This window comes from Taudactylus pleione, unplaced genomic scaffold (assembly GCF_031769625.1).
Source record: "Taudactylus pleione unplaced genomic scaffold, aTauple2 ptg001518l, whole genome shotgun sequence".
Taxonomy (NCBI): domain Eukaryota; kingdom Metazoa; phylum Chordata; class Amphibia; order Anura; family Myobatrachidae; genus Taudactylus; species Taudactylus pleione.
The window spans coordinates 34514-61203 of NW_028285916.1; the positions used below are offsets into that span (position 1 = coordinate 34514).

General features: G+C 47.8%; 1 protein-coding gene and 3 non-coding genes across 5 annotated transcripts in view; all 4 read left to right on the forward strand.

The window, feature by feature from the left end:
- GSK3B (glycogen synthase kinase 3 beta) overlaps positions 1-26690 on the forward strand; it is a 149193-nt gene that overhangs the window by 34507 nt on the left and 87996 nt on the right. For both annotated transcript variants that reach the window (XM_088463954.1, XM_088463955.1), the window contains exon 2: positions 7561-7754. In XM_088463954.1, coding sequence (XP_088320080.1) covers positions 7561-7754 — 194 coding nt within the window. The remainder of the gene's footprint in view (positions 1-7560; positions 7755-26690) is intronic.
- LOC148442431 (small nucleolar RNA SNORA17) lies at positions 5216-5338 on the forward strand. The gene has a single exon (XR_015875807.1). It is a non-coding gene; the product is annotated as a small nucleolar RNA SNORA17 (small nucleolar RNA).
- On the forward strand, positions 5340-5462 carry LOC148442432 (small nucleolar RNA SNORA17). The gene has a single exon (XR_015875808.1). It is a non-coding gene; the product is annotated as a small nucleolar RNA SNORA17 (small nucleolar RNA).
- Positions 5464-5586, forward strand: LOC148442433 (small nucleolar RNA SNORA17). Its single transcript, XR_015875809.1, has one exon. It is a non-coding gene; the product is annotated as a small nucleolar RNA SNORA17 (small nucleolar RNA).

Genomic DNA, 26690 nt, shown 5'->3' on the forward strand with positions numbered 1-26690 from the left:
CCTCTATTACTGATTCACGGCACTTCTTACCGCTGGCTGTGTGTAAATCACTGAGATACGCTGCAACACGCTGGCTCCCTCACGCTCCGCTACTTCCGGTATCGGGCTTGTAGCTTCCGGTTTGCGTTCCACCTGCGTTCCACAAGTCACCTGACGCGTTTCTCCGCCCTATGACACAGCGGTTTCCTCAGGGACATCCCTGTACAGGTTCTATATATCCGTCCTCCTCAGGGACATCCCCGCACAGGTTCTATATATTAGTCCTCATCAGGGACATCCCTGTACAGGTTCTATATATCCGTCCTCCTCAGGGACATCCCCGCACAGGTTCTATATATTAGTCCTCATCAGGAACATCCCTGTACAGGTTCTATATATCCGTCCTCAGGGACATCCCCGTACAGGTTCTATATATTTGTCCTCCTCAGGGACATCCCCGTACAGGTTCTGTATATTAGTCCTCATCAGGGACATCCCCGCACAAGTTCTATATATTAGTCCTCATCAGGGACATCCCTGTACAGGTTCTATATATTTGTCCTCCTCAGGGACATCCCCGTACAGGTTCTGTATATTAGTCCTCATCAGGGACATCCCCGCACAAGTTCTATATATTAGTCCTCATCAGGGACATCCCTGTACAGGTTCTATATATTTGTCCTCCTCAGGGACATCCCCGTACAGGTTCTATATATTAGTCCTCATCAGGGACATCCCTTAACAGGTTCTATATATCCATCCTCTTCTGGGACATTCCTGTACAGGTTCTATATATTCGTCCTCCTCAGGGGCAGCCTATAGTAATGTGTGTATTATAGTCAGTGTAGTAATGGGGGCAGCCTATAGTAATGTGTGGATTATAGTCAGTGTAGTAATGGGGGCAGCCTATAGTAATGTGTGTATTATAGTCAGTGTAGTAATGGGGGCAGCCTATAGTAATGTGTGTATTATAGTTAGTGTAGTAATGGGGCAGCCTATAGTAATGTGTGTATTATAGTCAGTGTAGTAATGGGGGCAGCCTATAGTAATGTGTGTATTATAGTTAGTGTAGTAATGGGGGCAGCCTATAGTACTGTGTGTGTATTATAGTTAGTGTAGTAATGGGGGCAGCCTATAGTAATGTGTGTGTATTATAGTTAGTGTAGTAATGGGGGCAGCTTATAGTAATGTGTGTGGATTATAGTCAGTGCAGTAATGGGGGCAGCCTATAGTAATGTGTGTATTATAGTCAGTGCACTAATGGGGGCAGCCTATAGTAATGTGTGTATTATAGTCAGTGTAGTAATGGGGGCAGCCTATAGTAATGTGTGTATTATAGTCAGTGTACTAATGGGGGCAGCCTATAGTAATGTGTGTATTATAGTCAGTGTAGTAATGGGGGCAGCCTATAGTAATGTGTGTGTATTATAGTCAGTGCAGTAATGGGGGCAGCCTATAGTAATGTGTGTATTATAGTCAGTGCACTAATGGGGGCAGCCTATAGTAATGTGTGGATTATAGTCAGTGTAGTAATGGAGGCAGCCTATAGTAATGTGTGTGTATTATAGTTAGTGTAGTAATGGGGGCAGCCTATAGTAATGTGTGGATTATAGTCAGTGTAGTAATGGGGGCAGCCTATAGTAATGTGTGTATTATAGTCAGTGTAGTAATGGGGGCAGCCTATAGTAATGTGTGTATTATAGTCAGTGTAGTAATGGGGCAGCCTATAGTAATGTGTGTATTATAGTCAGTGTAGTAATGGGGGCAGCCTATAGTAATGTGTGTGTATTATAGTTAGTGTAGTAATAGGGCAGCCTATAGTAATGTGTGGATTATAGTCAGTGTAGTAATGGGGGCAGCCTATAGTAATGTGTGTGTATTATAGTTAGTGTAGTAATGGGGGCAGCCTATAGTAATGTGTGTGTGTATTATAGTCAATGCAGTAATGGGGGCAGCCTATAGTAATGTGTGTATTATAGTTAGTGCAGTAATGGGGGCAGCCTATAGTAATGTGTGTGTATTATAGTTAGTGCAGTAATGGGGGCAGCCTATAGTAATGTGTGTATTATAGTCCTGCTTAGACATCTCTATGGCTTCATGGTTTCTGTGTGCGCTCTGTGGGGGTCATACAGACCCGTTCGCGAGTAAAGGACGCTCGCAAACGGGTCGATGTTCCCCCACTGCGCATGTGTACGAAAGAGGGTGCTCCGTCGTGCGCATGCGCGAGACCCGGACTGCGACAGCCAAGCTGTCGCTCCGGGTCTCGCACCAAAGGGGGCGTGCTGTCGATGTTAATTGACAGCACGCCCCCTTTGGTGGGCGTGCCGGGGGTGTGCCTGCCAGACGGAGGCGTTCCCATGGGAACGCCTACCGTCTGGAGCCGGCCCCACTGACATCACTAGTGATGTCAGTGGGAGTGATTTTGGCTCTGATAGAGCCAAAATCACTCCGGGGCTTGCGGCAGCGAGACCCTACCGCAGGGTCTCTGTCGCAAGCCCGATGGTTGCGATGGTCAAGACCATCGCGACCATCATCATGGACGCTCGCATATGTTGTGGGTGGTCACCCACAGCTATGCGAGCGTCCAAGAGGACGCTCCATTTTCAGGGAGGAGGGCCCTGATTCAGAGCGAGCGCTCTGGTCAGGGCGTTCAGCTCTGAATCAGGCCCTGTGTTCAGAGCTATTGCTGTATTACTACACTTATATCTGTATTTCCCACAGTATAAATGACTCACCTGAGTTTTGTGTCCATTCCCTTTTCTAACCCAAGCGAGTGACGTGCCCCCTGCCCGCCCACCTGTATTTCACCTCTCACCCTCTGGTGGTAATTCCATTAATGCTGTTAAATATTACCCACTATCCTGTAATCTACAATTGTACTCGGTGGTTCAAGGCAGGGTCTGAGCAGGGTGGACAGGCGGTGCTAAGCCAGTGTCAGATCAGGAGAACACGTTAAAGACAGTTCCTTAGTGCATGAGCTATCAGGTGCCCAGACCCCTGGGAGTACCGGCAGTGGGGCTGGGCTGACCTGTGCATTCTCTAGATTGCTAGATGAGATGATTTTCTTCTGCTTCTCCACCGTCAGAGGACTTTCATTTATCACTTTGCATTTAACGTGCTGCTTATTTTTGACTTTTTTTTTTTCCTGCCATGTATTTATAACGTCACCTAGTCTATCACTATTGCCCTGAGTGGGCACCTGAGTATGAGCTATACAGGAGGAGGTACGTAGCACTGCAGGATTAATAGATACGGTGCTAGCAGCTCGTCTGTAAATATAGTGACGCAATAATTCTTTCCAGGAACAGTGGGAGGTGGCTCTTTGGTTCTGTGTTTGCTGGGGCAGGTCAGGGATATGACCCGTACAATGCCCTTTCCTCACCCCCTCAGGTATTTCTGCGGGTTGGCAGGATGTCTGGGAATACGCTGCGTTGTGTAACTTGTATGAAATGACCTGCACTGGTCCATGCACAGGATCTTCCCGGGGCTGAGGGACCCGGACTCAGTAACGTATGAGATACCGCCGTCTGATCCGGTAGCTCAGTTTCCTCAGTGGAGAATGTACGAGCAGCCTAATCCGGAGCCGCGCAGCGCAGGAGATGAATTGCGGCCTCGCCGGCTCCTTTCCTGTTTTTCAGTAAACAGAACTGTACGGAATTTGCTGTCGCTCTTTAAAGCTCCTCAGAACTTGGGGTCAGGAATTTGCCATGACAGCGAACAAGTTGTTTTCAATAAACAGCCCAGCGGAAAATCTCCCAACTGGCCGCTGGTTAGTAGATGTCTGGTCAGGTCCTGAGACGTTTGGAGAGTGTCGGAGGATCTCTACTCGCTCGCCGCGCCGCGCTGCGAGCCGCTTTTATTCCAAATATCTCTTATCTTGTGCCCCCTGGAGCACCTGGGTAATGGGCTTTTGTGTCTACATACCAGACTCTTCTTGCGCTACTATCTACTTACCACACTATGCACGTCCAGCCATTCAGATTTTACCGGTTTGAAGACATTTGCATTTGATTATAGCGGAGACTTTGCCCAAGAGGCTAAGATGTCGGCCCCCGCATTGAAGGGGTTAAACCTTGTGCCAAAGCGCCATTTTTAAAGGGACCAATCGGCGCTAGGCACCATTTTCAAACAAAGTACTGGTGCCGTATGGGAATAAAATGTTTTAAAGTGATATGTTCTGCAAGCCCCGGGCGCTCTCCGCTGAGGAAGGAGGTACAGCCCGCCCCAGACTCTCTATTCTTTACACCATTCTCATTGGGGGAGATGTATCAAATCTCAGAGAGCGGTAAAGTGCCAACCAATCAGTGGTCATTTTTCAAACACAGCCTGTAACATCTCAGAAGCTGATTGGTCATTTCTCTTTCCAAGGTTTGATACATTTCCCCCATTATTGTTAATAGACTTATTAATGGAGACCTTTTATATACAGATGTGTACAGAAAGGCAAATCCTCTGCATCCTGCCATGTGGCTGATGATCTCAGTCTGTGAGATGTAATTGCAGGTTAGTTGCTATGGGTGACTGCGCTCTTGCACCTATTTTAGTACATGCGCCCCTTTCCCATGATCTCTCCATAGCTTGCAGTGTAGCGTTCGCCATAGTACACATACATAGCTGCCCGGCTCCGGTCCTACGTAAATATCCCCTGTATCTTACTGGTTATTTAGGTAAGCATATAAATGTAAGTAGGCACACGTTCTACTCATGGAAAATGTCCTCCTGGCATCGCTATGGGCGGTTTTCTGTATCGCCCAGGCTTAGTAATGCAGTACCATGAATATGTGTTACAGCTGGTTACAGACTTTGCTTATTGCTGTGCGTTAATGTACAGATAACTTGTGCATGGGAAACTTTGTGCCCAGATCTAAATCCACATGGGTGTAAGGAAAGTATTATACAGCCGATGGCGGGGAATGAGTAATGCAGCCGACGGCTCACGGGCACCGTCCTCCGCTGCTAAGAGACAGCTGTCACCTCTGTGACTTGTTTTGTTGGTGAGGAGATCAGCACAGTCTGTCCCGCGTGCAGCGTCCGAGACTCCTCTGTGCACCGTGTCCTGGTCTCAGCTGACTGAGTTGTGCAATATGATACTTATTTTAGGGGGTAGCAGTGTCCTCTCTGTATATCGCAGGGGGTAGCAGGGTCCTCTCTGTATATCGCAGGGGGTAGCAGTGTCCTCTCTGTATATCGCAGGGGGTTGCAGTGTCCCCTCTGTATATCGCAGGGGGTAGCAGTGTCCCCTCTGTATATCGCAGGGGGCAGCAGTGTCCCCTCTGTATATCGCAGGGGGCAGCAGTGTCCCCTCTGTATATCGCAGGGGGCAGCAGTGTCCCCTCTGTATATCGCAGGGGGCAGCAGTGTCCCCTCTGTATATCGCAGGGGGCAGCAGTGTCCCCTCTGTATATCGCAGGGGGCAGCAGTGTCCCCTCTGTATATCGCAGGGGGCAGCAGTGTCCCCTCTGTATATCGCAGGGGGCAGCAGTGTCCCCTCTGTATATCGCAGGGGGCAGCAGTGTCCCCTCTGTATATCGCAGGGGGCAGCAGTGTCCCCTCTGTATATCGCAGGGGGCAGCAGTGTCCCCTCTGTATATCGCAGGGGGCAGCAGTGTCCCCTCTGTATATCGCAGGGGGCAGCAGTGTCCCCTCTGTATATCGCAGGGGGCAGCAGTGTCCCCTCTGTATATCGCAGGGGGCAGCAGTGTCCCCTCTGTATATCGCAGGGGGCAGCAGTGTCCCCTCTGTATATCGCAGGGGGCAGCAGTGTCCCCTCTGTATATCGCAGGGGGCAGCAGTGTCCCCTCTGTATATCGCAGGGGGCAGCAGTGTCCCCTCTGTATATCGCAGGGGGCAGCAGGGTCCCCTCTGTATATCGCAGGGGGCAGCAGGGTCCTCTCTGTATATCGCAGGGGGCAGCGGTGCCTCTCTGTATATCGCAGGGGGCAGCGGTGCCTCTCTGTATATCGCAGGGGGCAGCGGTGCCTCTCTGTATATCGCAGGGGGCAGCGGTGCCTCTCTGTATATCGCAGGGGGCAGCGGGTCCTCTCTGTATATCGCAGGGGGCAGCAGGGTCCTCTCTGTATATCGCAGGGGGCAGCAGGGTCCTCTCTCTTGGGGTGTGTGTGATTGAAGTAACTGCTACCACTGTGAACGTGTGTGTGTGTGTGTCAATAATAATCCACACACATCACAAGATGATTTAGCAACTTATAATGTGAGTTTGGTGAAGTATTTTTTTCATAGTGAATTGAGTAGTATAATGATTCCACAATCTATGTTCACCATAACAAGTACAGGCTGTTGTATGTGTGTGGGGTAACACCTGTTACTGATTAGTGTGTACTGCAAGACACAGAGGAATGTTTGCTTGGTTTATGCCTATTATTGTGTGTTTGCTGAAAATCCTGCAGCCCTGTAGGAAGGGTCAGGAAGATAAACCTAGATGTATTGTGCTGTGATAGGGAATAGGGACAGCTCTGTGCTCCGGCCTCTGGAACCTCTTCCCACCTATATTGTGTTAGAGAATAGACTTCCTGAAATTAGATTTCATTCGCATGGCTGACACGCCGCCGTGGCACAAACCAGTTACCGTTATCCGTGTTCCCGGCCAGCGCGGTAATGTGGCGTTTGCCAGCTGTGCAGAGCCGAATGGCTATTTCTGGCCGGACGATGAGCATTTGTGCAGCTAATTAGTGCCAAGCTGGATAACCGTGTTTAGTCATTCGCTCCATGAATGAAGATTAACAATGCCTGTGAGGGGCACGGAATTTGTCAGCCTTATTTATCCTGCCATGCCAGGGTGCTGGGCGACCGCTTCATGGGTGCTGCACATTTCCGGGTCACCTCCTTTTATTACAAGTCGTACATAAAACCGGCTCTGCTGTCTTTTCTTTAAGCTGCTTTCTGCATGTTCAGGGTGACTGGAGACAGCGTCCGCACCTCTGGGCGTCTGACATCATGTCTAGAGCCAGCGATTCGTTTTTTTTCCAGCAGTCACATCCTCCGTCACTGGTGGATTTCTGCTCTGAGCCAAGTGAATGTGTCTGGCCGCACACTGGCACCAGTCCCGGCATCACCCGTCATATGGCTGCATAGTGCTGACGTGGAGTGACAAGTCCTGACTAGGAGGGCGGCCTGTGATTCATCCCCCAACCACAGAGCTCTGCTGTATAATATAGGTCACATAGGCTGATACAGGTCATAGAGGCTATTACCACAACACTTACAGGTGCCCTAAGATTCCCTGTCTTACCCGGTAATGTTCCCCTGATCTGGCAGAGAGATGGGACCCTGGGGCTACATACATTAGAACCACACTGTCAGGATTACTGGGAGGAAGTAGTTTTGTCTGGACGCTTATGAAAGGCTTCAGCCTCAGTTGCTGGAAGATGATTAGACCATAATCTAATATTAATAATGTAATTATAACATTTGTGCCAGCCACTGATGTGCCCAAAAAGGGAAGGGTACACAGGGCAGAACCGGGCCCACCCCTCCGACCGGACATTACACTGTGTGAATATTTGCCTTCATGTGTCACCTGCGTTTGTTCTTCATCTTCTGCCCTTTTTTATTTTTTAACAGGAGACAAAGATGGCAGCAAAGTTACCACTGTGGTGGCCACACCGGGCCAGGGTCCCGACCGCCAGCAAGAGGTCAGCTACACGGACACGAAGGTCATCGGCAATGGATCCTTTGGCGTGGTTTATCAGGCGAAACTCTGCGACTCGGGGGAGCTGGTGGCCATTAAAAAGGTTCTACAGGACAAGAGGTTTAAGGTGAGCGTGCGGCCGAGGGTCGCCCTCCGTCCCTTATAGTACACAGGTGGTACCCGCGGCATTGGGGGATCAGCTGGCTGCCGACATTACGTTGTACTCTCTTCCCATCATACCAATAATAGCTCCTGTACAGATGCAGAGGAATCATTTATCTTTATGTTTATAGCAGTATAAAGACGGTGATAAGGGGATAGTTCCCATCTATGTGTTTGGGTAACCCGTTATGGATTAGTGGGGGCAGCCCTGGCCCTTTATCACAGGCGGCGGCTGATTGATAATGAAGTTGCTGATAGCGGGCTCTTTAGTTTAGGCTGCAGGATAATTGAAAGCCTAGAAATCATTCCTAATCAATAAGACCTCCCCAGGCGCCTCCGCACACACCGCCGCGGCTGCCATTCTGTCATTAGATCCAATATTCCTGAGATATAGCCTAGAACTCGCTATGAACCGGTAACATCGCTGCGGTGCTTTCACTGTGTAGCTTTCAGGGGAGTGATAGGCTGCCGCCTCCGCTGTGCGCAGGTGATAACATTCGCCGGCTGCTTTATGTTTAGTACACTAATTATGAGACGCTCAGCTATTTATAGAAGCTTCAAACATGAACAAAAAAGGGGAATCTGTATGAACTGTCTCGTATTTTGACCCCACAATATTCTGGCATCAGCATGACAGGACCCTGATAGCCTTCTCTGTGTTGTTCTATTGTGCTGCTGGGGACCCTGCTCCTCGCACTATATAACTCTCAGTCTGTGGCTTCCTGCTGCCTCCATTCCCCTTCTCACATCCTGTCACTGCCCCTGTCACATGCAGCCCTGTCCTCACTAACACATCACTCATCCCCTGATATACTCTGTGCTGCTGGGGGGACCCTGCTCCTCCCACTATATAACTCTCAGTCTGTGGCTTCCTGCTGCCTCCATTCCTCTCCTCACATCCTGTCACTGCCCCTGTCACATGCAGCCCTATATTCATTTAGAGTCACACAAGTTAATGAGTCACTGGCCCCAAAAGCTCATTTATCTTCTGAAATACATTGTGCTGCTGTGGGCAATTGCATGTTTTGATTGGCTGATTACCTGGGTATATTTGGAACCATCAGGAGGTCAGGCCTGAATACAGTAGTGACACCTTTGCAGTAGAATGGGGTTCGCCTGCTGCATGTCTGTCCCAATTCCTGGATCTGGAGACACGTGACAGCAGTGAGATCCTGCTATTAATATGCGTGTTGTGCAATCGATGCTTTTGATTTTGACATGCCTCAAATTGTTCCAGACCCGTCCTCCTCCTAAGCCTTCCTGGCTCCTCCGCTGCTTGTCATCAGGAGAGGCCGAGCGCTTCCGTAGCTGTATGACAGGAATTAATATCTCCTTCGGAATGAACTCCTCACGTCATAAAATATTTATTTATTTTACTTTAACTATAAGGATGCTTGAATTGTGATCTCCCTGGAGAGCTCTGAATGTGTAAGCTTACCAGTAACTAGTGCGGGGATAGATCTACCAGTAACCACTGCGGGGTGAGATGTACCGGTAACCAGTGCGGGGTTAGATGTACCGGTAACCAGTGCCGAGTGAGATGTACCGGTAACCAGTGCCGAGTGAGATGTACCGGTAGCCAGTACGGGGTGAGATGTACCGGTAGCCAGTACGGGGTGAGATGTACCGGTAACCAGTACGGGGTGAGATGTACCGGTAACCAGTACGGGGTGAGATGTACCAGTAACCAGTGCTGGATGAGTTTTACCAGTAACCAGTGCTGGGTGAGTTTTACCAGTAAGTAACCAGTGCTGGGTGAGTTTTACCAGTAAGTAACCAGTGCTGGGTGAGTTTTACCAGTAAGTAACCAGTGCTGGGTGAGTTTTACCAGTAAGTAACCAGTGCTGGGTGAGATATACCAGTAACCAGTGCTGGGTGAGATATACCAGTAACCAGTGCTGGGTGAGATATACCAGTAACCAGTGCTGGGTGAGATATACCAGTAACCAGTGCTGGGTGAGATATACCAGTAACCAGTGCTGGGTGAGATATACCAGTAACCAGTGCTGGGTGAGATATACCAGTAACCAGTGCTGGGTGAGATATACCAGTAACCAGTGCTGGGTGAGATATACCAGTAACAAGTGCTGGGTGAGATATACCAGTAACCAGTGCTGGGTGAGATATACCAGTAACAAGTGCTGGGTGAGATATACCAGTAACCAGTGCTGGGTGAGATATACCAGTAACAAGTGCTGGGTGAGATATACCAGTAACCAGTGCTGGGTGAGATATACCAGTAACAAGTGCTGGGTGAGATATGCCAGTAACCAGTGCTGGGTGAGATATACCAGTAAGTAACCAGTGCTGGGTGAGATATACCAGTATGTAACCAGTGCTGGGTGAGATATACCAGTAAGTAACCAGTGCTGGGTGAGATATACCAGTAACCAGTGCTGGGTGAGATATGCCAGTCACAAGTGCTGGGTGAGATATGCCAGTAACCAGTGCTGGGTGAGATATACCAGTAACCAGTGCTGGGTGAGATATACCAGTAAGTAACCAGTGCTGGGTGAGATATACCAGTAAGTAACCAGTGCTGGGTGAGATATACCAGTAACCAGTGCTGGGTGAGTTTTACCAGTAACCAGCATGGGATGAGATTTTCACCAGGTGAAGTTTCGGTCTGAAGGAAGGGTGTCATTGGTCCGTGCAGGGGGGTTGTACGCCCCTTATGTACATTGGTGGTAACTATGTCCTGGAAGATGGCACAGAACCAGTATATGTGCTTGGAAACACTGTGCATTATAAGGAGTCATTGGCAGACAAATTCTGTCCTGCGTTCTGGCCACAGCTCCCTGGTCACTGACTGCTACCTGTGTGCAGATAAAGCCTGAATATCATGTATACTCACTGTTGCCTGTGCTGCAGCAACATACCCCAATTCCCTTTTTATTGCCCGTAGACCAGTCCTGGTTTTCCAAGTGTGACCTGAAGGCGGAGCCTGGTTGGTGGGTGCCTCATAATGCATTGCGCATAGTGTGGGGTTGCACGCCTGGCAGCATCAGGAGCTGGACAGTAGAGGACCCTGCACCCGTGTAGACCTATAACAGTAGAGGACCCTGCACCCGTGTAGACCTATAACAGTAGAGGACCCTGCACCCGTGTAGACCTATAACAGTAGAGGACCCTGCACCCGTGTAGACCTATAACAGTAGAGGACCCTGCACCCGTGTAGACCTATAACAGTAGAGGACCCTGCACCCGTGTAGACCTATAACAGTAGAGGACCCTGCACCCGTGTAGACCTATATCTTAGCTGCTCCCGAGTGCAGTGAATACAGTGCGTTTCCCTAACCTTTGCCTCTGAGAAGTAGTATTGTCACTACCCTGAGTCAGGAGACAGTGACCTGATGCACAATGCTACTGTCTGCCTGACTTCAGAGATCATTTATTACCTAGGAGACTGCAAGCCGCTGGTTTCTGCACTGGCTCAGAGTTATGCCAGATAGAGAAGTATTGCTCTCCCATGCAGATGTTTTTTTTTTATTTTATTCTTGATAGATTTCAGCTATCGGTAAGGGACGGGGCAGATAACCATTCTGTTATTTATTAGTATGTATTCCAGTAATACACACAATGATATATGTTTAGTAAGAGACTAACGCCCACATACACCCTCCGCTTCCCTGGCGCACATACCAGTGGAAACCTTTGATTTCTCCCAGAGTTGGGAAAAAAAAACAGGTTTTAAAACTTTTTTTTTTTTTTTTATTATTTAAACCATTTTTTTTTCATGTTTCATGAATAAAACAATGTATCTTGCTATGTATTAACCTTGATCAATCACGTTTTAATGCTGTCTAACATTAACAAACCAAAGTTATTAGGGTTTGATATGATTTATTTCACATCTTTCAATTAAACCAATTTTAGACTAAACATAAGTAAAACCTGTAAAAGCACTTTTTAGAGAAACACTCAATAAAAGGAGATGAAGCATTAGGACTGGGAACGTCACTGGCATTACACATGCTGAATAATAACACTAGTATAGAGGCCTCGTCGGCTCCCAGTCTGCCATGTCGGCTCCCAGTCTGCCATGTCGGCTCCCAGTCTGTTTCGAAGCTTCGAATGAACTAAACCGAAAGAAGAAACAATTCTTTGTACACCAGCTGAGGATGCTGAGCAGTCAGACGTTGTTACATATTGGGAAATACTTTGGGGTTAACTTTGTTTCTCCTTCGTCCACTAGGGGACACTGGAGGCTAAAGACCGTGTGGTATAGACGGTGCTAAGAGGAGCTGGCACTTTAAATTTTAATAAGTGTGCCTAGCTCCTCCCCCTCTATACCCCCCTACAAGCCTCAGTCTAAGTTTGTGCCCGAGTGAAGCTGGGTGTGTAGGTACACCTCCTCAGGGTTTTTTCATTGAAAGAGCTTCTGCGCTGAAGTTAGAAGATTGCATTGAGGACAGACAGGCAGTAGCTGCGCTGCCTGTCAGCAACGATGGAGCTGCCGGGGGCACCCACTCGCAAGTGCATGCAAGTGCCGGGGGCACCCACTCGCGACTGCCTAGACCTCTGTCTACAAAGGGGGTTCCACATGTCACTGCGTGCAGCGCGCATAGCGGCCCCCGTCAGTCACACTGCCACCGGCTTCATAGGCAGCTCTGTGAGTAGACCCTGGCACTCTGAGTAGCGGGGTAGCCAGGTTATTATATAACAGTATCCGATTAGTGGAGCAGTAAGACAGCTTATAAGGCAGCGCTGTGAGTAGACCCTGGCTCCCTGAGTAGCGGGATAGCCAGGTTATTATATAACAGTATCCGATTAGTGGAGCAGTAAGACAGCTTATAAGGCAGCTCTGTGAGTAGACCCTGGCTCCCTGAGTAGCGGGATAGCCAGGTTATTATATAACAGTATCAGATTAGTGGAGCAGTAAGACAGCTTATAAGGCAGCTCTGTGAGTAGACCCTGGCTCTCTGAGTAGCGGGATAGCCAGGTTATTATATAACAGTATCCGATTAGTGGAGCAGTAAGACAGCTTATAAGGCAGCGCTGTGAGTAGACCCTAGCTCCCTGAGTAGCGGGATAGCCAGGTTATTATATAACAGTATCAGATTAGTGGAGCAGTAAGACAGCTTATAAGGCAGCTCTGTGAGTAGACCCTGGCTCCCTGAGTAGCGGGGTAGCCAGGTTATTATATAACAGTATCCGATTAGTGGAGCAGTAAGACAGCTTATAAGGCAGCGCTGTGAGTAGACCCTGGCTCCCTGAGTAGCGGGATAGCCAGGTTATTATATAACAGTATCAGATTAGTGGAGCAGTAAGACAGCTTATAAGGCAGCTCTGTGAGTAGACCCTGGCTCCCTGAGTAGCGGGATAGCCAGGTTATTATATAACAGTATCAGATTAGTGGAGCAGTAAGACAGCTTATAAGGCAGCTCTGTGAGTAGACCCTGGCTCTCTGAGTAGCGGGATAGCCAGGTTATTATATAACAGTATCAGATTAGTGGAGCAGTAAGACAGCTTATAAGGCAGCTCTGTGAGTAGACCCTGGCTCCCTGAGTAGCGGGATAGCCAGGTTATTATATAACAGTATCAGATTAGTGGAGCAGTAAGACAGCTTATAAGGCAGCGCTGTGAGTAGACCCTGGCTCCCTGAGTAACGGGATAGCCAGGTTATTATATAACAGTATCCGATTAGTGGAGCAGTAAGACAGCTTATAAGGCAGCGCTGTGAGTAGACCCTGGATCCCTGAGTAGCGGGATAGCCAGGTTATTATATAACAGTATCCGATTAGTGGAGCAGTAAGGCAGCTCTGTGAGTAGACCCTGGCTCCCTGAGGAGCGGGATAGCCAGGTTATTATATAACAGTATCAGATTAGTGGAGCAGTAAGACAGCTTATAAGGCAGCTCTGTGAGTAGACCCTGGCTCCCTGAGTAGCGGGATAGCCAGGTTATTATATAACAGTATCCGATTAGTGGAACAGTAAGACAGCTTATAAGGCAGCGCTGTGAGTAGACCCTGGCTCTCTGAGTAACGGGATAGCCAGGTTATTATATAACAGTATCCGATTAGTGGAACAGTAAGACAGCTTATAAGGCAGCTCTGTGAGTAGACCCTGGCTCCCTGAGTAACGGGATAGCCAGGTTATTATATAACAGTATCAGATTAGTGGAGCAGTAAGACAGCTTATAAGGCAGCTCTGTGAGTAGACCCTGGCTCCCTGAGTAGCGGGATAGCCAGGTTATTATATAACAGTATCCGATTAGTGGAGCAGTAAGACAGCTTATAAGGCAGCTCTGTGAGTAGACCCTGGCTCCCTGAGTAGCGGGATAGCCAGGTTATTATATAACAGTATCAGATTAGTGGAGCAGTAAGACAGCTTATAAGGCAGCTCTGTGAGTAGACCCTGGCTCTCTGAGTAGCGGGATAGCCAGGTTATCATATAACAGTATCAGATTAGTGGAGCAGTAAGACAGCTTATAAGGCAGCGCTGTGAGTAGACCCTGGCTCCCTGAGTAGCGGGGTAGCCAGGTTATTATATAACAGTATCCGATTAGTGGAGCAGTAAGACAGCTTATAAGGCAGCTCTGTGAGTAGACCCTGGCTCCCTGAGTAGCGGGGTAGCCAGGTTATTATATAACAGTATCAGATTAGTGGAGCAGTAAGACAGCTTATAAGGCAGCTCTGTGAGTAGACCCTGGCTCCCTGAGTAGCGGGATAGCCAGGTTATTATATAACAGTATCAGATTAGTGGAGCAGTAAGACAGCTTATAAGGCAGCTCTGTGAGTAGACCCTGGCTCCCTGAGTAGCGGGATAGCCAGGTTATTATATAACAGTATCAGATTAGTGGAGCAGTAAGACAGCTTATAAGGCAGCTCTGTGAGTAGACCCTAGCTCCCTGAGTAGCGGGATAGCCAGGTTATTATATAACAGTATCAGATTAGTGGAGCAGTAAGACAGCTTATAAGGCAGCTCTGTGAGTAGACCCTGGCTCCCTGAGTAGCGGGATAGCCAGGTTATTATATAACAGTATCAGATTAGTGGAGCAGTAAGACAGCTTATAAGGCAGCGCTGTGAGTAGACCCTGGCTCTCTGAGTAGCGGGATAGCCAGGTTATTATATAACAGTATCAGATTAGTGGAGCAGTAAGACAGCTTATAAGGCAGCTCTGTGAGTAGACTCTGGCTCCCTGAGTAGCGGGATAGCCAGGTTATTATATAACAGTATCAGATTAGTGGAGCAGTAAGGCAGCGCTGTGAGTAGACCCTGGCTCCCTGAGTAGCGGGATAGCCAGGTTATTATATAACAGTATCAGATTAGTGGAGCAGTAAGACAGCTTATAAGGCAACGCTGTGAGTAGACCCTGGCTCCCTGAGTAGCGGGATAGCCAGGTTATTATATAACAGTATCAGATTAGTGGAGCAGTAAGACAGCTTATAAGGCAGCTCTGTGAGTAGACCCTGGCTCTCTGAGTAGCGGGATAGCCAGGTTATTATATAACAGTATCCGATTAGTGGAGCAGTAAGACAGCTTATAAGGCAGCTCTGTGAGTAGACCCTGGCTCTCTGAGTAGCGGGATAGCCAGGTTATTATATAACAGTATCAGATTAGTGGAGCAGTAAGACATATTATAAGGCAGCGCTGTGAGTAGACCCTGGCTCCCTGAGTAGCGGGATAGCCAGGTTATTATATAACAGTATCAGATTAGTGGAGGAGTAAGACAGCTTATAAGGCAGCGCTGTGAGTAGACCCTGGCTCCCTGAGTAGTGGGATAGCCAGGTTATTATATAACAGTATCAGATTAGTGGAGCAGTAAGACAGCTTATAAAGCAGCTCTGTGAGTAGACCCTGGCTCCCTGAGTAGCGGGATAGCCAGGTTATTATATAACAGTATCAGATTAGTGGCGCAGTAAGACAGTTTATAAGGCAGCGCTGTGAGTAGACCCTGGCTCCCTGAGTAGCGGGATAGCCAGGTTATTATATAACAGTATCAGATTAGTGGAGCAGTAAGACAGCTTATAAGGCAGCGCTGTGAGTAGACCCTGGCTCCCTGAGTAGCGGGATAGCCAGGTTATTATATAACAGTATCAGATTAGTGGAGCAGTAAGACAGCTTATAAGGCAGCGCTGTGAGTAGACCCTGGCTCCCTGAGTAGCGGGATAGCCAGGTTATTATATAACAGTATCCGATTAGTGGAGCAGTAAGACAGCTTATAAGGCAGCGCTGTGAGTAGACCCTGGCTCCCTGAGTAGCGGGATAGCCAGGTTATTATATAACAGTATCAGATTAGTGGAGCAGTAAGGCAGCTCTGTGAGTAGACCCTGGCTCCCTGAGTAGCGGGATAGCCAGGTTATTATATAACCGTATCAGATTAGTGGAGCAGTAAGACAGCTTATAAGGCAGCGCTGTGAGTAGACCCTGGCTCCCTGAGTAGCGGGATAGCCAGGTTATTATATAACAGTATCAGATTAGTGGAGCAGTAAGACAGCTTATAAGGCAGCGCTGTGAGTAGACCCTGGCTCCCTGAGTAGCGGGATAGCCAGGTTATTATATAACAGTATCAGATTAGTGGAGCAGTAAGACAGCTTATAAGGCAGCGCTCTGAGTAGACCCTTGCTCCCTGAGTAGCGGGATAGCCAGGTTACTATATAACAGTATCAGATTAGTGGAGCAGTAGGGCAGCTCTGTGAGTAGACCCTGGCTCCCTGAGTAGCGGGATAGCCAGGTTATTATATAACAGTATCAGATTAGTGGAGCAGTAAGACAGCTTATAAGGCAGCGCTGTGAGTAGACCCTGGCTCTCTGAGTAGCGGGATAGCCAGGTTATTATATAACAGTATCAGATTAGTGGAGCAGTAAGGCAGCGCTGTGAGTAGACCCTGGCTCTCTGAGTAGCGGGATAGCCAGGTTATTCTATAACAGTATCCGATTAGTGGAGCAGAAAGACAGCTTATAAGGCAGCGCTGTGAGTAGACCCTGGCTCCCTGAGTAGCGGGATAGCCAGGTTATTATATAACAGTATCAGATTAGTGGAGCAGTAAGACAGCTTATAAAGCAGCGCTGTGAGTAGACCCTGGCTGCCTGAGTAGCGGGATAGCCAGGTTATTATATAACAGTATCAGATTAGTGGAGCAGTAAGACAGCTTATAAGGCAGCGCTGTGAGTAGACCCTGGCTCCCTGAGTAGCGGGATAGCCAGGTTATTATATAACAGTATCAGATTAGTGGAGCAGTAAGACAGCTTATAAGGCAGCGCTGTGAGTAGACCCTGGCTCCCTGAGTAGCGGGATAGCCAGGTTATTATATAACAGTATCAGATTAGTGGAGCAGTAAGACAGCTTATAAGGCAGCGCTGTGAGTAGACCCTGGCTCTCTGAGTAGCGGGATAGCCAGGTTATTATATAACAGTATCAGATTAGTGGAGCAGTAAGACAGCTTATAAGGCAGCTCTGTGAGTAGACCCTGGCTCCCTGAGTAGCGGGATAGCCAGGTTATTATATAACAGTATCAGATTAGTGGAGCAGTAAGACAGCTTATAAAGCAGCGCTGTGAGTAGACCCTGGCTCCCTGAGTAGCGGGGTAGCCAGGTTATTATATAACAGTATCAGATTAGTGGAGCAGTAAGACAGCTTATAAGACAGCTCTGTGAGTAGACCCTGGCTCCCTGAGTAGCGGGATAGCCAGGTTATTATATAACAGTATCAGATTAGTGGAGCAGTAAGACAGCTTATAAAGCAGCGCTGTGAGTAGACCCTGGCTCCCTGAGTAGCGGGATAGCCAGGTTATTATATAACAGTATCAGATTAGTGGAGCAGTAAGACAGCTTATAAGGCAGCGCTGTGAGTAGACCCTGGCTCTCTGAGTAGCGGGATAGCCAGGTTATTATATAACAGTATCAGATTAGTGGAGCAGTAAGGCAGCTCTGTGAGTAGACCCTGGCTCTCTGAGTAGCGGGATAGCCAGGTTACTATATAACAGTATCTGATTAGTGGAGCAGTAAGACAGCTTATAAGGCAGCGCTGTGAGTAGACCCTGGCTCCCTGAGTAGCGGGATAGCCAGGTTATTATATAACAGTATCAGATTAGTGGAGCAGTAAGACAGCTTATAAGGCAGCGCTGTGAGTAGACCCTGGCTCTCTGAGTAGCGGGATAGCCAGGTTATTATATAACAGTATCCGATTAGTGGAGCAGTAAGACAGCTTATAAGGCAGCTCTGTGAGTAGACCCTGGCTCTCTGAGTAGCGGGATAGCCAGGTTATTATATAACAGTATCAGATTAGTGGAGCAGTAAGACAGCTTATAAGGCAGCGCTGTGAGTAGACCCTGGCTCCCTGAGTAGCGGGATAGCCAGGTTATTATATAACCGTATCAGATTAGTGGAGCAGTAAGACAGCTTATAAGGCAGCTCTGTGAGTAGACCCTGGCTCTCTGAGTAGCGGGATAGCCAGGTTATTATATAACAGTATCCGATTAGTGGAGCAGTAAGACAGCTTATAAGGCAGCGCTGTGAGTAGACCCTGGCTCCCTGAGTAGCGGGATAGCCAGGTTATTATATAACAGTATCAGATTAGTGGAGCAGTAAGACAGCTTATAAGGCAGCGCTGTGAGTAGACCCTGGATCCCTGAGTAGCGGGATAGCCAGGTTATTATATAACAGTATCAGATTAGTGGAGCAGTAAGGCAGCTCTGTGAGTAGACCCTGGCTCCCTGAGTAGCGGGATAGCCAGGTTATTATATAACCGTATCAGATTAGTGGAGCAGAAAGACAGCTTATAAGGCAGCGCTGTGAGTAGACCCTGGCTCCCTGAGTAGCGGGATAGCCAGGTTATTATATAACAGTATCAGATTAGTGGAGCAGTAAGACGGCTTATAAGGCAGCGCTGTGAGTAGACCCTGGCTGCCTGAGTAGCGGGATAGCCAGGTTATTATATAACAGTATCAGATTAGTGGAGCAGTAAGACAGCTTATAAGGCAGCGCTGTGAGTAGACCCTGGCTCCCTGAGTAGCGGGATAGCCAGGTTATTATATAACAGTATCAGATTAGTGGAGCAGTAAGACAGCTTATAAGGCAGCGCTGTGAGTAGACCCTGGCTCTCTGAGTAGCGGGATAGCCAGGTTATTATATAACAGTATCAGATTAGTGGAGCAGTAAGACAGCTTATAAGGCAGCTCTGTGAGTAGACCCTGGCTCCCTGAGTAGCGGGATAGCCAGGTTATTATATAACAGTATCAGATTAGTGGAGCAGTAAGACAGCTTATAAGGCAGCTCTGTGAGTAGACCCTGGCTCCCTGAGGAGCGGGATAGCCAGGTTATTATATAACAGTATCAGATTAGTGGAGCAGTAAGACAGCTTATAAGGCAGCTCTGTGAGTAGACCCTGGCTCCCTGAGTAGCGGGATAGCCAGGTTATTATATAACAGTATCAGATTAGTGGAGCAGTAAGACAGCTTATAAAGCAGCGCTGTGAGTAGACCCTGGCTCCCTGAGTAGCGGGATAGCCAGGTTATTATATAACAGTATCAGATTAGTGGAGCAGTAAGACAGCTTATAAGGCAGCTCTGTGAGTCGACCCTGGCTCCCTGAGTAGCGGGATAGCCAGGTTATTATATAACAGTATCAGATTAGTGGAGCAGTAAGACAGCTTATAAGGCAGCGCTGTGAGTAGACCCTGGCTCTCTGAGTAGCGGGATAGCCAGGTTATTATATAACAGTATCAGATTAGTGGAGCAGTAAGACAGCTTATAAGGCAGCGCTGTGAGTAGACCCTGGCTCTCTGAGTAGCGGGATAGCCAGGTTATTATAGAACAGTATCAGATTAGTGGAGCAGTAAAACAGCTTATAAGGCAACGCTGTGAGTAGACCCTGGCTCCCTGAGTAGCGGGATAGCCAGGTTATTATATAACAGTATCAGATTAGTGGAGCAGTAAGACAGCTTATAAGGCAGCTCTGTGAGTAGACCCTGGCTCTCTGAGTAGCGGGATAGCCAGGTTATTATATAACAGTATCAGATTAGTGGAGCAGTAAGACAGCTTATAAGGCAGCTCTGTGAGTAGACCCTGGCTCCCTGAGTAGCGGGATAGCCAGGTTATTATATAACCGTATCAGATTAGTGGAGCAGTAAGACAGCTTATAAGGCAGCTCTGTGAGTAGACCCTGGCTCTCTGAGTAGCGGGATAGCCAGGTTACTATATAACAGTATCAGATTAGTGGAGCAGTAAGACAGCTTATAAGGCAGCGCTGTGAGTAGACCCTGGATCCCTGAGTAGCGGGATAGCCAGGTTATTATATAACAGTATCAGATTAGTGGAGCAGTAAGGCAGCTCTGTGAGTAGACCCTGGCTCCCTGAGTAGCGGGATAGCCAGGTTATTATATAACCGTATCAGATTAGTGGAGCAGTAAGACAGCTTATAAGGCAGCTCTGTGAGTAGACCCTGGCTCCCTGAGTAGCGGGATAGCCAGGTTATTATATAACAGTATCAGATTAGTGGAGCAGTAAGACAGCTTATAAGGCAGCGCTGTGAGTAGACCCTGGCTCCCTGAGTAGCGGGATAGCCAGGTTATTATATAACAGTATCCGATTAGTGGAGCAGTAAGACAGCTTATAAGGCAGCTCTGTGAGTAGACCCTGGCTCTCTGAGTAGCGGGATAGCCAGGTTATTATATAACAGTATCAGATTAGTGGAGCAGTAAGACAGCTTATAAGGCAGCGCTGTGAGTAGACCCTGGCTCTCTGAGTAGCGGGATAGCCAGGTTATTATATAACAGTATCAGATTAGTGGAGCAGTAAGACAGCTTATAAGGCAGCGCTGTGAGTAGACCCTGGCTCTCTGAGTAGCGGGATAGCCAGGTTATTATATAACAGTATCAGATTAGTGGAGCAGTAAGACAGCTTATAAGGCAGCGCTGTGAGTAGACCCTGGCTCTCTGAGTAGCGGGATAGCCAGGTTATTATATAAGTATCAGATTAGTGGAGCAGTAAGACAGCTTATAAGGCAGCTCTGTGAGTAGACCCTGGCTCCCTGAGTAGCGGGATAGCCAGGTTATTATATAACAGTATCAGATTAGTGGAGCAGTAAGACAGCTTATAAGGCAGCTCTGTGAGTAGACCCTGGCTCCCTGAGTAGCGGGATAGCCAGGTTATTATATAACAGTATCAGATTAGTGGAGCAGTAAGACAGCTTATAAGGCAGCTCTGTGAGTAGACCCTGGCTCCCTGAGTAACGGGATAGCCAGGTTATTATATAACAGTATCCGATTAGTGGAGCAGTAAGACAGCTTATAAGGCAGCTCTGTGAGTAGACCCTGGCTCCCTGAGTAGCGGGATAGCCAGGTTACTATATAACAGTATCTGATTAGTGGAGCAGTAAGACAGCTTATAAGGCAGCGCTGTGAGTAGACCCTGGCTCCCTGAGTAGCGGGATAGCCAGGTTATTATATAACAGTATCAGATTAGTGGAGCAGTAAGACAGCTTATAAAGCAGCGCTGTGAGTAGACCCTGGCTGCCTGAGTAGCGGGATAGCCAGGTTATTATATAACAGTATCAGATTAGTGGAGCAGTAAGACAGCTTATAAGGCAGCGCTGTGAGTAGACCCTGGCTCCCTGAGTAGCGGGATAGCCAGGTTATTATATAACAGTATCAGATTAGTGGAGCAGTAAGACAACTTATAAGGCAGCGTTGTGAGTAGACCCTGGCTCCCTGAGTAACGGGATAGCCAGGTTATTATATAACAGTATCAGATTAGTGGAGCAGTAAGACAGCTTATAAGGCAGCTCTGTGAGTAGACCCTGGCTCCCTGAGTAGCGGTATAGCCAGGTTATTATATAACAGTATCAGATTAGTGGAGCAGTAAGACAGCTTATAAGGCAGCTCTGTGAGTAGACCCTGGCTCTCTGAGTAGCGGGATAGCCAGGTTATTATATAACAGTATCAGATTAGTGGAGCAGTAAGACAGCTTATAAGGCAGCTCTGTGAGTAGACCCTGGCTCCCTGAGTAGCGGGATAGCCAGGTTATTATATAACAGTATCAGATTAGTGGAGCAGTAAGACAGCTTATAAGGCAGCTCTGTGAGTAGACCCTGGCTCCCTGAGTAGCGGGATAGCCAGGTTATTATATAACAGTATCAGATTAGTGGAGCAGTAAGACAGCTTATAAGGCAGCTCTGTGAGTAGACCCTGGCTCCCTGAGTAGCGGGATAGCCAGGTTATTATATAACAGTATCCGATTAGTGGAGCAGTAAGACAGCTTATAAGGCAGCTCTGTGAGTCGACCCTGGCTCCCTGAGTAGCGGGATAGCCAGGTTATTATATAACCGTATCAGATTAGTGGAGCAGTAAGACAGCTTATAAGGCAGCGCTGTGAGTAGACCCTGGCTCTCTGAGTAGCGGGATAGCCAGGTTATTATATAACAGTATCAGATTAGTGGAGCAGTAAGGCAGCTCTGTGAGTAGACCCTGGCTCTCTGAGTAGCGGGATAGCCAGGTTACTATATAACAGTATCTGATTAGTGGAGCAGTAAGACAGCTTATAAGGCAGCGCTGTGAGTAGACCCTGGCTCCCTGAGTAGCGGGATAGCCAGGTTATTATATAACAGTATCAGATTAGTGGAGCAGTAAGACAGCTTATAAGGCAGCGCTGTGAGTAGACCCTGGCTCTCTGAGTAGCGGGATAGCCAGGTTATTATATAACAGTATCAGATTAGTGGAGCAGTAAGACAGCTTATAAGGCAGCGCTGTGAGTAGACCCTGGCTCCCTGAGTAGCGGGATAGCCAGGTTATTATATAACAGTATCCGATTAGTGGAGCAGTAAGACAGCTTATAAGGCAGCTCTGTGAGTAGACCCTGGCTCTCTGAGTAGCGGGATAGCCAGGTTATTATAGAACAGTATCAGATTAGTGGAGCAGTAAGACAGCTTATAAGGCAACGCTGTGAGTAGACCCTGGCTCCCTGAGTAGCGGGATAGCCAGGTTATTATATAACAGTATCAGATTAGTGGAGCAGTAAGACAGCTTATAAGGCAACGCTGTGAGTAGACCCTGGCTCCCTGAGTAGCGGGATAGCCAGGTTATTATATAACAGTATCAGATTAGTGGAGCAGTAAGACAGCTTATAAGGCAGCTCTGTGAGTAGACCCTGGCTCCCTGAGTAGCGGGATAGCCAGGTTATTATATAACAGTATCAGATTAGTGGAGCAGTAAGACAGCTTATAAGGCAACGCTGTGAGTAGACCCTGGCTCCCTGAGTAGCGGGATAGCCAGGTTATTATATAACAGTATCAGATTAGTGGAGCAGTAAGACAGCTTATAAGGCAGCTCTGTGAGTAGACCCTGGCTCTCTGAGTAGCGGGATAGCCAGGTTATTATATAACAGTATCAGATTAGTGGAGCAGTAAGACAGCTTATAAGGCAGCGCTGTGAGTAGACCCTGGCTCCCTGAGTAGCGGGATAGCCAGGTTATTATATAACAGTATCAGATTAGTGGAGCAGTAAGACAGCTTATAAGGCAGCTCTGTGAGTAGACCCTGGCTCTCTGAGTAGCGGGATAGCCAGGTTATTATATAACAGTATCCGATTAGTGGAGCAGTAAGACAGCTTATAAGGCAGCGCTGTGAGTAGACCCTGGCTCCCTGAGTAGCGGGATAGCCAGGTTACTATATAACAGTATCAGTATCAGATTAGTGGAGCAGTAAGACAGCTTATAAGGCAGCGCTGTGAGTAGACCCTGGATCCCTGAGTAGCGGGATAGCCAGGTTATTATATAACAGTATCAGATTAGTGGAGCAGTAAGGCAGCTCTGTGAGTAGACCCTGGCTCCCTGAGTAGCGGGATAGCCAGGTTATTATATAACCGTATCAGATTAGTGGAGCAGAAAGACAGCTTATAAGGCAGCGCTGTGAGTAGACCCTGGCTCCCTGAGTAGCGGGATAGCCAGGTTATTATATAACAGTATCAGATTAGTGGAGCAGTAAGACGGCTTATAAGGCAGCGCTGTGAGTAGACCCTGGCTGCCTGAGTAGCGGGATAGCCAGGTTATTATATAACAGTATCAGATTAGTGGAGCAGTAAGACAGCTTATAAGGCAGCGCTGTGAGTAGACCCTGGCTCCCTGAGTAGCGGGATAGCCAGGTTATTATATAACAGTATCAGATTAGTGGAGCAGTAAGACAGCTTATAAGGCAGCGCTGTGAGTAGACCCTGGCTCCCTGAGTAGCGGGATAGCCAGGTTATTATATAACAGTATCAGATTAGTGGAGCAGTAAGACAGCTTATAAGGCAGCTCTGTGAGTAGACCCTGGCTCCCTGAGTAGCGGGATAGCCAGGTTATTATATAACAGTATCAGATTAGTGGAGCAGTAAAACAGCTTATAAGGCAACGCTGTGAGTAGACCCTGGCTCTCTGAGTAGCGGGATAGCCAGGTTATTATATAACAGTATCCGATTAGTGGAGCAGTAAGACAGCTTATAAGGCAACGCTGTGAGTAGACCCTGGCTCCCTGAGTAGCGGGATAGCCAGGTTATTATATAACAGTATCAGATTAGTGGAGCAGTAAGACAGCTTATAAGGCAGCGCTGTGAGTAGACCCTGGCTCTCTGAGTAGCGGGATAGCCAGGTTATTATATAACAGTATCCGATTAGTGGAGCAGTAAGACAGCTTATAAGGCAGCTCTGTGAGTAGACCCTGGCTCTCTGAGTAGCGGGATAGCCAGGTTATTATAGAACAGTATCAGATTAGTGGAGCAGTAAGACAGCTTATAAGGCAACGCTGTGAGTAGACCCTGGCTCCCTGAGTAGCGGGATAGCCAGGTTATTATATAACAGTATCAGATTAGTGGAGCAGTAAGACAGCTTATAAGGCAGCTCTGTGAGTAGACCCTGGCTCTCTGAGTAGCGGGATAGCCAGGTTATTATATAACAGTATCAGATTAGTGGAGCAGTAAGACAGCTTATAAGGCAGCTCTGTGAGTAGACCCTGGCTCTCTGAGTAGCGGGATAGCCAGGTTATTATATAACCGTATCAGATTAGTGGAGCAGTAAGACATATTATAAGGCAGCGCTGTGAGTAGACCCTGGCTCTCTGAGTAGCGGGATAGCCAGGTTACTATATAACAGTATCAGATTAGTGGAGCAGTAAAACAGCTTATAAGGCAGCGCTGTGAGTAGACCCTGGATCCCTGAGTAGCGGGATAGCCAGGTTATTATATAACAGTATCAGATTAGTGGAGCAGTAAGGCAGCTCTGTGAGTAGACCCTGGCTCCCTGAGTAGCGGGATAGCCAGGTTATTATATAACCGTATCAGATTAGTGGAGCAGTAAGACAGCTTATAAGGCAGCGCTGTGAGTAGACCCTGGATCCCTGAGTAGCGGGATAGCCAGGTTACTATATAACAGTATCTGATTAGTGGAGCAGTAAGACAGCTTATAAGGCAGCGCTGTGAGTAGACCCTGGCTCCCTGAGTAGCGGGATAGCCAGGTTATTCTATAACAGTATCCGATTAGTGGAGCAGAAAGACAGCTTATAAGGCAGCGCTGTGAGTAGACCCTGGCTCCCTGAGTAGCGGGATAGCCAGGTTATTATATAACAGTATCAGATTAGTGGAGCAGTAAGACAGCTTATAAGGCAGCTCTGTGAGTAGACCCTGGCTCTCTGAGTAGCGGGATAGCCAGGTTATTATATAACAGTATCAGATTAGTGGAGCAGTAAGACAGCTTCTAAGGCAGCGCTGTGAGTAGACCCTGGCTCCCTGAGTAGCGGGATAGCCAGGTTATTATATAACAGTATCAGATTAGTGGAGCAGTAAGACAGCTTATAAGGCAGCGCTGTGAGTAGACCCTGGCTCTCTGAGTAGCGGGATAGCCAGGTTATCATATAACAGTATCAGATTAGTGGAGCAGTAAGACAGCTTATAAGGCAGCGCTGTGAGTAGACCCTGGCTCTCTGAGTAGCGGGATAGCCAGGTTATTATATAACAGTATCCGATTAGTGGAGCAGTAAGACAGCTTATAAGGCAGCTCTGTGAGTAGACCCTGGCTCTCTGAGTAGCGGGATAGCCAGGTTATTATATAACAGTATCAGATTAGTGGAGCAGTAAGACAGCTTATAAGGCAGCGCTGTGAGTAGACCCTGGCTCTCTGAGTAGCGGGATAGCCAGGTTATTATATAACAGTATCAGATTAGTGGAGCAGTAAGACAGCTTATAAGGCAGCGCTGTGAGTAGACCCTGGCTCTCTGAGTAGCGGGATAGCCAGGTTATTATATAACAGTATCAGATTAGTGGAGCAGTAAGACAGCTTATAAGGCAGCGCTGTGAGTAGACCCTGGCTCTCTGAGTAGCGGGATAGCCAGGTTATTATATAAGTATCAGATTAGTGGAGCAGTAAGACAGCTTATAAGGCAGCGCTGTGAGTAGACCCTGGCTCTCTGAGTAGCGGGATAGCCAGGTTATTATATAACAGTATCAGATTAGTGGAGCAGTAAGACAGCTTATAAGGCAGCTCTGTGAGTAGACCCTGGCTCCCTGAGTAGCGGGATAGCCAGGTTATTATATAACAGTATCAGATTAGTGGAGCAGTAAGACAGCTTATAAGGCAGCTCTGTGAGTAGACCCTGGCTCCCTGAGTAGCGGGATAGCCAGGTTATTATATAACAGTATCAGATTAGTGGAGCAGTAAGACAGCTTATAAGGCAGCGCTGTGAGTAGACCCTGGCTCTCTGAGTAGCGTGATAGCCAGGTTATTATATAACAGTATCAGATTAGTGGAGCAGTAAGACAGCTTATAAGGCAGCTCTGTGAGTAGACCCTGGCTCTCTGAGTAGCGGGATAGCCAGGTTATTATATAACAGTATCAGATTAGTGGAGCAGTAAGACAGCTTATAAGGCAGCGCTGTGAGTAGACCCTGGCTCTCTGAGTAGCGGGATAGCCAGGTTATTATATAACAGTATCCGATT